Raw genomic sequence first — 11,846 nt, forward strand, 5'->3', positions numbered from 1 at the left:
CGGCTCAAAAAAAGTCTGGAGTTCAAATAAGTTAAATAAATGAAGTGCCCATGTAACAGATGAGTTCTCGTCCGAAACTCTGATACTCCGAAAGAGATTGTCCAGTTTGTACACGAAGTGCGTCCAGTTTTGAAGTGACCCTCTCTACTCTTTCGCACATGCTATGCGGGTGAAATGATGATACCATGCCAAGTTTCAACATTTTTAGAGTTCGTTTTATTGTGATTTACTGTTTCACGGTCATTTAGCTCTCTAAACAAATTGGTAAATGATTGAAAAACAGCAAATGATGTCAGAACATATTGGAAATTGATGACGTCGCTTCGAATGCTGCATAATGCCGGCTCAAAAAAAGTCTGGAGTTCAAATAAGTTTAAAAAAATGAAGTGCCAGTGTAACAGATGAGTTCTCGTCTGAAACCCTGATACTCCGAAAGAGATTGTTCAGTTTGTACACGAAGTGCGTCCAGTTTTTGCCGTGAACCTCTCTACTCTTTCGTGCATGCTAGGCGGGTGAAATGATGATACCTTCAACATTTTCAGAGTTCATCTTGTAGTGATTTTCAATTCCACGGTCATTTAGCTCTGATCTAAACAAATCGGTGACTGAAAAATAGCAAATGCTGTCAGAACATGTTGGAAATTGATGACGTCGCTTCGAATGCTGCATAATGCCGGCTCAAAAAAATCTGGAGTTCAAATAAGTTAAAAAAATGAAGTGCCCATGTAACAGATGAGTTCTCGTCCGAAACCCCGATACTCCGAAAGAGATTGTCCATTTTGTACATGAAGTGCGTCCAGTTTTGAATTGAGTGGCGGCCGACGGGGGAGGACCGGCGCGGGGGAGACCGAGTGAGTGGAGAGAGTGAGGGCGTAAACATGTAAAAATATACATAAAAAATACATCGATTATCAATGATCTTTGTGTGTACAATCTGAATTGTCAATATGAATCCTCAACGGTTGAAACCGGTGAAGACTCATGTTGAGTCCACAAATTATACACATAGAGTTCAATGAAGACCAAATGCTTGTAATAGTTTGAGAAGTTACATATGTAAGGTGGTAAAAATCTTACTAGGGGAGCGAGGTGGGACTAAAAATAGCCTGCCACAACCTCTTTACTACCGGTTCGTGCCACGAACCGGTACTAAAGGTGCTGGATGGCCCCCAGCATCTTTAGTATCGGTTTATGGCACAAACCGGTACTAAAGATTCGCAATGAACCGGTACTAAAGATCTCCTCCCGCCTAGCCATTTGAACCGGCACTAATGGACACATTAGTGCCGGCTCAAATGCAAACGGGACTAATGTGTCTTAGATTTGACCCTTTTTCTACTAGTGGGAGACAACTTAATGATTTATGTTTGTTCATATTCACATAGAAGTTATATTGTCATAGATCCTTCAACATGTGGTGCTTGCCCCTATCTTTGCTAGCCAAAAACTCCGCACCAAGTAGAGATACTACTTGTGCATCCAAAACCCTTAAACCCTATCTTGTTTGAGACTCCACCACCCATACCTATGGATTGAATAAGATCCTTCAAGTAAGTTGTCATCGGTGAAAAAGGGTAAAAATTGCTTCCAAAAATGTGAGATCATTTAGTGTTGTACGAACTTGTGATGGTGAAAAATAAAAGCGACAGACTGCATAATAAATGTTACCATCACAAGGGGCAATATAACGTAATGTTCTCTTGCACTAAGGGGTTGAGCATACAAACAAAAAGCGCATGGCAACCTCTGCTTCCCTCTGCGAAGGGCTGATATTTTACTTTCATGCAAGAGTCAAAGTTTTTCTCTCTATTCCTTTTATTTTTCTCCTTTGGCAAGCGCCATGTGGTGAGGAAAGATCTAGGCACATATATCCAGTTGAATATGGGTAGCAAGTGTTATTATTGTTGACATCACCCTTGAGGTGAGTGCGTTGGGAGGCAAAACTATAAGACCCTATCTTTCTATGTGTCCGGTGGAAACGTTTTGCTCATGTGTACGCGGTGAGTATTAGCAATTATAGATGACTAAATGATGGTTGAGTATGTGGACTTGCCTAAAGGCTCCGATAGGTGACCCTTGCTGAAAAGATGATGAATTGTAGTTGCAAACTTGACTGAGAACATAGTTTGTTTGTTTCCAATAGAGTTTATGCTTTATACTTCGATGATGTGATGAATTGTCACTTGTTCATGAGAAGACTATGGTAAAAGTTCTGTGATAGAAGTATTATGTTAAAGTTTGTTGTTGTTATAATAAGTTACATGATAACTATGTTCGTATTTTTGTTTTTATCGACACCTCTCTCTCTAAGCATGTGGACATGTTTTTCGATTTCAATTTTCGCTTGAGGACAAGCAAGGTCTAAGCTTGGGGGAGTTGATACGTCCATTTTGCATCATGTTTTCCTACTGTTATTTATGTTGTTTTATTGTATAATAATGCTTTTTGGAGTAATTCTAATGCTTTTTCTCTCATAATATGCAAGGTATGCACAACGGGGGAGAATTCTGGCAGCTAGAAATCTGGACCTGAAAAAACTACGTCAAGCTACCTATTCTGCACAACTCCAAATGTGCTGAAACTTTTCGAGGATTTTTATGTAATATTTAAGAATTATTGGAGCAAATAAGTATCAGATGGGGGCCACCAGGTGGGCACAACCCACCTGGCGCGCCAGGAGGCCCGGGCGCGCCCTGGTGGGTGCTGCCCTCCTCGGCCCACCTCCGGTGCCCATCTTTTGGTATATAAGTCATTTTGACCTAGAAAAAAATCAGAGGAGGACTTTCGGGACGAAAAGCCGCCGCCTCGAGGCGGAACTTGGGCAGGAGCACTTTTGCCCTCTGGTGGACCGATTACACCGGGGGAACTTCCCTCTCGGAGGGGGAAATCATCATCATCACCATCACCAACAACTCTCCCATCTTGGGGAGGGCTATCTTTATCAACATCTTCAACAGCACCAACTCCTCTCAAACCCTAGTTCATCTCTTGTGTTTAATCTTTGTATCAAAACTATAGATTGGTGCTTGTGGGTGACTAGTAGTGTTGATTACATCTTGTAGTTGATTACTATATGGTTTATTTGGTGAAATATTATATGTTCAGATCCATTATGCTATTTAATAGCCCTATGATCTTGAGCATCCTTATCATTTGTTAGTAGTTACATTCGTTCTTGAGGTCACGGGAGAAATCATGTTGTAAGTAATCATGTGAACTTGATATGTGTTCGATATTTTGATGATTTGTATGTTGTCATTCTCTTAGTGCTGTCATGTGAATGTCGACTACATGACACTTCACCATATTTGGGCCTAAGGGAATGCATTGTGGAGTAGTTATTAGATGGTGGGTTGCGAGAGTGACATAAGCTTAAACCCCAGTTTATGCGCTATTCCGTAAGGGACCGATTGGATCCAAAAGTTTAATGCTATGGTTAGAATTTATTCTTAATACTTTTCTCGTAGTTGCGGATGCTTGCGAGAGGGTTAATCATAAGTAGGAGGTTTGTTCAAGTAAGAACATCACGTAAGCACCGGTCCACCCACATATCAAATTATCAAAGTACCGAACATGAATTAAGCCAACATGATGAAAGTGACTAGATGAAATTCCCGTGTACCCTCAAGAACACTTTGCTTATCAGAAGAAACCGTTTTGGCCTGTCCTCTGCCTCAAAAGGATTGGGCTACCTTGCTGCACTTTTGTTACTAGTATCGTTACTTGATCGTTACAAATTATCTTGCTATCAAACTACTTACAATTTTAGCACTTGTAGACATTACCTTGCTGAAAACCACTTGTCATTTCCTTCTGCTCCTCGTTGGGTTTGACACTCTTACTTATCGAAAAGGCTACAATTTACCCCATATACTTGTGGGTCATCAGCCAACAAATTTTCTCGCCTTCTCAAGCTTACTGACATATGCCCCCTATGTGGTATGGAACGTGAGGACAGATTCAATGCATTTTGCAGGTACCCATTGGCTCGCGAATTGTGGCATGCCATGGCCTTGGATTGGCTAATCCCGGAGGTGGATACTATATGCGACAATGGTCCGTAGTGGCTATTCTCCCTCCTTGAGCCGCTGTCAGAAACAGCACGTATGGTTGTCCTTACGACCATGTGGAGAGCTTGGTATGGGCGGAATGAGATCACACATGATAAGGCGCCACCCCCAACAGAAGCATCTCGTCGTTTCCTCCATGGGTACATCACCTCTCTGCTTCGTATCCATCAGCACCCTCATGGCGACTTGGAGAAAGGGAAAATGGTGGTGCATGATAGCCTCCTGGTTATACACACAAGGGAAGTGCCCAAGCCGGAGTTGCACTGGACCCCTCCTCCAGCGGGGTGGGCTAAGCTCAATACAGATGGCAGCCATGTTCCACCAACCGGAGAGGCGGGGTTGGTATGATTCTTCACGATGATAGAGGAAACATCACCTATACTGCTTGTAGATAGCTCCTTACATGCGATAATGGCCTTGAGGCAGAGTTGGCTGCATGTAGAGAGGGCCTGGAGCTTGCGCTTTACCGTAAAAACATGTCCATTATGGTTGAGCTCGACTGTGCCGAAGTAATGTCTATACTGTTAGCACGTACTGGAGATAGATCGCAGTACCGTGTGCTCGTGGAGGAGATTCGAAGACTAGCACAAGATGCTCGTAGGGAGATTTCTTTTGCTCTTATTAGTCGTTCGCAGAATAATGTTAGTCATTCGCTTGCCGCGTATGGACGTGCTACACCCCGCACTGCAGTCTGGTTGTGCTCGAGGCTGGACTTTGTTGTAAACCTTTCGAAGGCTGATATGCCTCCTTGAGTAATGAAATCTCCCTTTACCCTGCAAAAAAAAAAGGTTGAACGTAGTGGATATTGGGGTCCTAATATTTTTATGGCAGAGCCAAAACTATGTTTTGCAGGCACTAGGTCTTATTAATTTGGTGGAACTCATACACGTAGTGAAGTCTAAAATATAATACTCCCTCCGTAACAGAATGTAAGACGTTTTTATGTCCTATGCAAACAAAAAAATTTATCAAACATGAATGTTATATCATGAGTGTGAATATAACTAGGTGGTTTCTGCTCGGATAAAGTGGTACCAACAAGCTTAGCTAGGCCGTACGACAAGTCAAACCCTATATATCTGGTTGGACTAGTTCCTTTGGGCTTTTTGTTCTAAGTCAAGTACAAAATCAGAGATGACAAGAGCCGTGTGCCTTGGCGAAGAAGATATAGGGTTAGACTGGCTCGGGTACTTGCCTCTTGCGTTATGCCCCTACACAACATGGTCGAATACAAGTCAATATAATCGCACGGTACGTGTACCGGTGTACGTAGCAATACATGACCTTCTAGCATGCTTGCATGCATCTACAGGACACGGCAGCTAAGCCTTGCCCAGTCATGGGAATTCATGGATACCTCATACCTCACCCCCGGACTTATCTACAAGAGAAGAGTCGCACACGCATGTGCGTACGTCTGCGTATGATTCGGCACCAAGAACCAAAGACCAAGCACATATGACTGTGACACGTGCTGAGTGTCACATCACCCTATGAGTATCTTTTGACTACCTTAGATATATTCTTATCATCATATGCATATCTTTGACTGCTTCAGATATATTCTTTTTCTTTTTCAGCAGGACAATACGACCGCCACTAGCTTGATGGTAAGCTTAAGCTAGTTCCAGGAAATCGACAGAATAGCCATCGGCTACAGCAGATTCTGGCCGGAGCGGCACGGCCAATCAACTCTGTATAGAGTAAGGAATGCCGTCCATGTACACTACCTATAGATGGTCCTACTACAGTCTACAGTGCACTACACTGCGCCTAGCTTGTGGTAAGTTTGAGAAACGTCTGTGCGTACGTATGCATATATATAGGCAAAAGTTGACCATCCTTTGCACGTAGTACAACTACATGCCTACACAGCAATTATCAGGTCCATGCATGCATGCACGAGCTGGCTCCTAGAGTCCTAGTCCTGCCTTCAGTTCATACATGCATGCCCAGTTTTTCATGCAATTCCTATGTGGCGGTCCGTGCATGGCGCTTGTGCGGCCAGCAACACAGTGTGCTGCATGTCGACATGCGGATGCCGTACACGTATATTAGAAGAAAAAAGCGGGTCCTTGTTCAAATCCAGTCCATGCATGATGCATGGGTCTCTATCATTTTTTGTTTTTATTACTACTTTACTTAAGAGAAAACAATTCACTAATTTTCTTTATATGAAAATTAAGAGTAAAGTCTAATCTACCCATCACAAAAGAGTCTAAATTAACTTTTACGCTATTTGATTGTATGGAGAGATTTATGTGGATTTTTTTACTATTTGGTTTGACGAGTTACATTTTTTTCCCTGCGTCGCGCACAGTTACACTTGCACGCCCGCATGGCCGTGCACAACTGTAGATGCATATCCTAGCACCAGTATGTATGTACATATACCATATCCAATACTTATTTTTTGTTTCATTTTTTTTCTTTTCCACACTGTGCATAACTGCACTTACATCCGCGCACAATTGCAGTTGCAAGCTTCCATTCCTCCAACTATATTTCCAGGTACTGAGGCACAACTGTAGTTTGCAGACCCTCCCTCTCTGTGCAACTACATGTGAGCCGGTTGCGTGAACCGTAGTTGCACGCTCGTACACTTGTGCAAGTGTAGTTGCATGTCCACCAGATATATGGAACTGCATGCCCACCCGCCATGAGAACTACAGTTGCACGCTTGTGCACCTATGCACAACTGCGTGCCCATCAGCCGCACCTATACGGAACTGCATGCCCACTGGTTTTTGCAATGTCAGCCCGATAGGTGGGCCAACTTGTCAGTTTTGCTGTTTTCGCGTGCAAATCAAACAATTAGTGCCCCGACCCCCGTTATTCGTTAGGTGCAAATATGGTGGTTTGGCTCAACTGTGGTACCAAGTTGTTACCCTGGCCCCAACTGTGGTACCAAGTTGTTACCCTGGATCCAACTGTAGTTGTTTTCGGTAAATAACTTTACGTTATAAGATCTTTGTATTTTGTAAAAAAAAAGAATACAGTAAAACAGTCGAGAAACAGAAACTAAAAGGAATGACAAAAAGAAAAGAATTATCCTAATATTGATGTTCAGTCGGATGAGATTTTAGTTAACTCTCATCTAGACAAGAGGTAGTCATACCTCAAATAAAAAAAATGCCCTAATATATACACAATTTTTTTCAATTGATTATACTCCCTCCGCTCCTCCTAAATATAAGTCTTTTTTCTAGAGATTCCACTATGAACTATATACGGAGCAAAATGAGTAAATCTACACTCTAAACTACGTTTATATACATCGATATATAGTTCACATTGAGATATCTAAAAAGACTTATATTTAAGAACATAGCGAGTATTAGTTAATTTATTCCTGCCCGACACAATTAGTTCACTACTTCCTACATGCAGGACAATGCTGTACACATCATGGACCGACAAGGTACCAGAAACGCCAACACTGTTGAATTTCTTCCACGTATTATTACAAAAGTAAAAGCAGTTTTTGACCGTGTTGGTAGACTTTTGCGAGCGAGCCTGACAGCAGAGGAGAGTCTACCAGTGAAGTAATTACAACGAAAACTGTCATGCTAAATATATACTGTGATAATTCATTTTATTACTCGTAAGCGTTTGTTCACGAGTAATTAAGAATATGAACTGACTAGTTCCCCTCGGTCCAACCAAAACATTAATCACCCGAAGTAAACCTACGCAGTACTGATTGTCTCGTTTAACCCGCGCACGAAACCGCTCGTCCGGTACGGGTACGACCGTGTCCAGTGTCTGTAGTAGGTAAGCCGCCTATAAAGCCTTGGCCAACAAACCCCTACCATCCTAGGAAATTGGCAGGTAACCTTCGACCTCTCTCTCTTTCTCGAGTCTCGATCAACACAAGAGAGCCAGCAAATTATCTTCGGGTTCGTGTACTGTCATCATGTCTAGCCTTACGACCATCAGTGGCGGCGCCATGGAGGAGTTGCAGGAAGTAGAGGAGCTCGTCGACACAAGGCTGTCCCTCGTGATCGGCGCCGCGAGCCGTCCGCCGACGGTCCTGGCGCTGCTGCCGGCGACATCACCAGAGAACGAAGCGGCGGCACGTAGGAAGAGGAAGGGACAAGAGAACGGTGCAGGCGGCGTCGCTGCTACTTCAAGGCAGCATAACAAGAGGGCCAAGACGGTGCAAAACAGCAGCGACGTCGACGACGATGGTGGTGACGCGGCGCGGGACGGGACGAGGAAGAAGCTCAAGCTCACGGTGGAGCAGGCCGCGCTGCTGGAGGAAAGCTTCCGCGCCCACAACGTCCTCTCTCACGTACGTCCATACATCTCTAATTTCTGTCCTTAATTAGCATCTTCATGCAAGAAGATTCTGACCGGATTGTTCTGAATTGCAGGGTGAGAAGCACGATCTTGCGAGGCAGCTTGGGTTGAAGCCGAGGCAGGTGGAGGTGTGGTTCCAGAACAGGAGGGCGCGCACCAAGCTCAAGCAGACGGAGCTCGACTGCGAGCTGCTGCGCCGGTGGTGTGAGCGCCTCAGCGACGACAACGCGCGGCTCCGGCGAGAGCTCGCCGAGACGCTCTCCTGGTCGCCGGCCTTCTTGTCCAGGCTCACGATGGCTAACGATAAGGCTGTGTGTTCGTCCTGCAGCAAGCTCACCAGCGGCCGGATGCCGGCATGATGGACCGCGCGGGAGACTACTACTGCCGCCCTAGAAATGCATTCGTCGATCATTTGTTGAAAAAATAGTGGATTATAGTCAGTTAGCTTTATGTTTGGTACATGCATGAGCTTCAGGGAACAAGACGTTTATAAATTATAATACAGTGTCTATAGTTTTTCTTGAATGATTTTTTTTGAAAACTTTGATAATGTTTAAGGAGCAAAATATCTACACCTAGAATACCAAGGACGGCGATAACTATCTGACGATCGCGCACGGGGTCCCTCGAGCGAACGTTCCAGCCAGGATAGTTCGTTCATGGGCGTACCTCGCGCGAGGTCCCCTCAGCTGCCTGGGAGCAGAGCGACAAGGGCCAGGTCCAAGTTACACTTCCTGATTCGGGCACAAATATGCCATATCATATATTGTAAATTCGACATGCAATAAAATATAAATTAGCTATACCGTACAAGATGATTTTTTTGCATATAAAAAACAAATATGCACACAAAAAGTTGCCATGCTGTAGAGCATAACGAAATTGCTGTGACAAAGTATAAATTTGTCATCCTGTAGTGCAAAACAAGTTCGCGTATAACAAAGACAAAAAGGAAAACTAACATACAAAATTGTTATGACATATAGACCATAAAAATGCCGCTTGCTGGATAGAAAATAAAATGTAAAACAACTACAAAAAAATTCTTGAAAAAACAGTGTCAAAAAAATGTCGATAGTTTTGTTCTTTGGAAAATTTTGAATTTTTTACTGATCACATGGAAAAATGACATAATTTTTATTTCCTAAAAATCAACGTCAAAGACATAGTATTTTTTTTTTGTAAAAGTAGTGGCATGGTGAAATTTACGTGGAAATGTTCTCCAGAAACATGTCAAAGTTTGAAACGGATCTAATGATCATATGAAAAATATAGAAAAATGTTATTTTTCCTAAAAATCATGGTAAGATTTAATATTTTTGTGATAGTGACATGGCAAATTGAGGGGGGCATGTTTCTCTAGAGCATGAGAAATAATGAAATGCATGTAGTCATGACAAAAGTAGATTCTCAAAATTTTTTTTGTGAAATAGTCACGTAATGTGTCATGGTATGTTCAATAAATTTTTCATGGTATGTAGAATAAAATTACCACGGTTCAAAAATAAAAAATGTATATGCAGTATGGAATGCCATGCTACTATATGATAATACATGCATAAATACAATAGTTGTCGTCCATGTAACATTTTGTTTGAAAGAAAAATGTTTTTATAGATCATGGCAAACTTGGAAATAGTTTCTGCTTGTGATAGGACAGAAATTAGAAAATATTTTTGTAAAAAATGTTGACACGGCAAATGCAGGAATTTTCTTGTAAAACAACAGGACAAATGTTTTGTAAAATGTTTACATGTCTGGTTTAGGAAAAAAATATTTTTAAAATAAATAATTCATAGCCAATTAGCTATGTAAATCATGGCAAATGTGGAGTACAAAAAACTTGGACCATGACAATTATAGATATCATGGGAAAAATTTAAGTTGCCATGTTAATATATGCTAAGTTGTGGGGGCAACTAACTTTAAGTTGTCTCTAATAATCATCATGAAAAAAATGCCACCTCCTCGTGCTTTTGAAAAGTAACCATCTAAAAATCATGGCAAGTTTACAAATATTTTTATTGCTCACATGGCAAAAAGTAGGAGTTTTGGTAGTTTAAAATCAATGATTTTTGTAGGAAAATATAAATGGTTGCATGGCAAATTTAGAAATTTTGCTGTCCTAAATTGTGGAATGAAAAAGAAAATGTTGCAATTGTTAGATGGCAAAGGTAGGAATTATTTTCTCTAAAAAAAGAAGAATGGTCTGACGGTAACTTTAACAGAAAATGTAAAATGTTATCAAGATCATGTCACGGCAGATGTAAAATGTTATCAAGATCACGGCACAGCAAATGGCAAATTTTGGGAGAACCCTACGTGGGACTGTCTTGGTCCACTACAAGAAAACAATACCTACAAAAGAAATTGCCGCGGTCCAGTAACAGTAAACCCAAACAATAAAGTTACCATCCTAGCATAATGGCCTGAGTTGCCAGTTGCCACCGATGGCACAAAACTGCTCCCACTGGTAGCAAGCTAGTAGAAGCTATAAAAATAATATTGCCATGCATTTTACCACGCACCTCTCACTGACCATCGGTATGAAACATGTGTTGTGAGAGCATCTACAACCGGACGCCCCAAACTGACCCCAAACGGACGGCCCGGTTGTCACAGCCCTAGAATACCTGAGTGGAATAGTTGCATCTGCACTCATGCATCATGGCTAAATTTCTGAAAGTTGAATTGAGGTTTGTTGAAACCATCAGAAACCAGTTCAAAAATAATCAATATTTAATTCTCATCAAATGAGTCCAAGGAAATGTTCCTGTTACTCTGTGAAAATATTGGTAAGAGGTAAAATTCAAATCAATATTTTTGGAGTCACAGAAATATTTTTGTTGGGCATTTGAATTAAATCATAATGTATTTGAATTGGCTTTATTTCTGTTATAAAAGAAATACATGCCCAATAATTTTGCAAATTATTGTGGGGCTCTAGAATAATATCTCTAGTGCATACAATAATTTACAGAAGCAAATAAATTTGTTTAGTACTCCAACTAAATCAAAACAAACAAAACAAATATAGAAAACAGAAACAATTTTAGAGAGAGAGAGAGGAAACCTTACCTGTGCAGCCCACCTGGAGCCCAAGTGGCTGGCCAGCCCACTGGCCTCCTCCCTATCGTCTTCCTCCCCTGCCAGGAGGATGAAGGCGCGTGCTCGCCGCGCGCGTCCACGCGCGAGGCCACCTCCTGCCTGTGTGCTCGCTGCTGGAGACGGCCCCGAGCGCCACGACACCCCTGGAATCCCCTCGACCTCTTCCCCGTGCTTTCCCCCCCTCCTCGGTTCTCTCTCTCGCTCGGACCCGAGCGCGCCGTCACCACCGCTAGCTGCCACCGCCCTCTCCGGCAACCCCTCGCTCCACCACCGAGCCCAGTCGCACCGCCGTGGACCAGAGCCTCTCCACGCCGAAGATCGCGAGCGCGGGAGCAGCCCATCGTCGCCATCGAGCTCATCATCGTC

The 11,846-nt window shown here is 42.6% G+C and overlaps 1 protein-coding gene across 1 annotated transcript; it reads left to right on the top strand.

Moving 5' to 3' along the window:
- Positions 1-7,905: 7,905 nt before the first annotated feature.
- LOC123133826 (putative homeobox-leucine zipper protein HOX26) lies at positions 7,906-8,892 on the top strand. Its single transcript, XM_044553229.1, has 2 exons — positions 7,906-8,364; positions 8,447-8,892. The coding sequence occupies exons 1-2, from the start codon at positions 7,987-7,989 to the stop codon at positions 8,729-8,731; spliced, it is 663 nt and encodes a 220-aa protein (XP_044409164.1). The 5' UTR covers positions 7,906-7,986; the 3' UTR covers positions 8,732-8,892.
- Positions 8,893-11,846: the final 2,954 nt, after the last annotated feature.

Source organism: Triticum aestivum, chromosome 6B, assembly GCF_018294505.1.
Source record: "Triticum aestivum cultivar Chinese Spring chromosome 6B, IWGSC CS RefSeq v2.1, whole genome shotgun sequence".
NCBI classification, from domain to species: Eukaryota; Viridiplantae; Streptophyta; class Magnoliopsida; order Poales; family Poaceae; genus Triticum; species Triticum aestivum.

Excerpts from the sequence above, each read along its gene's own strand:
- LOC123133826 (XM_044553229.1), top strand. The coding sequence starts at position 7,987 with ATGTCTAGCCTTACGACCATCAGTGGCGGCGCCATGGAGGAGTTGCAG. Across the intron at positions 8,365-8,446 it reads CCCACAACGTCCTCTCTCAC|GGTGAGAAGCACGATCTTGC; the intron begins GTACGTCCATAC and ends TCTGAATTGCAG.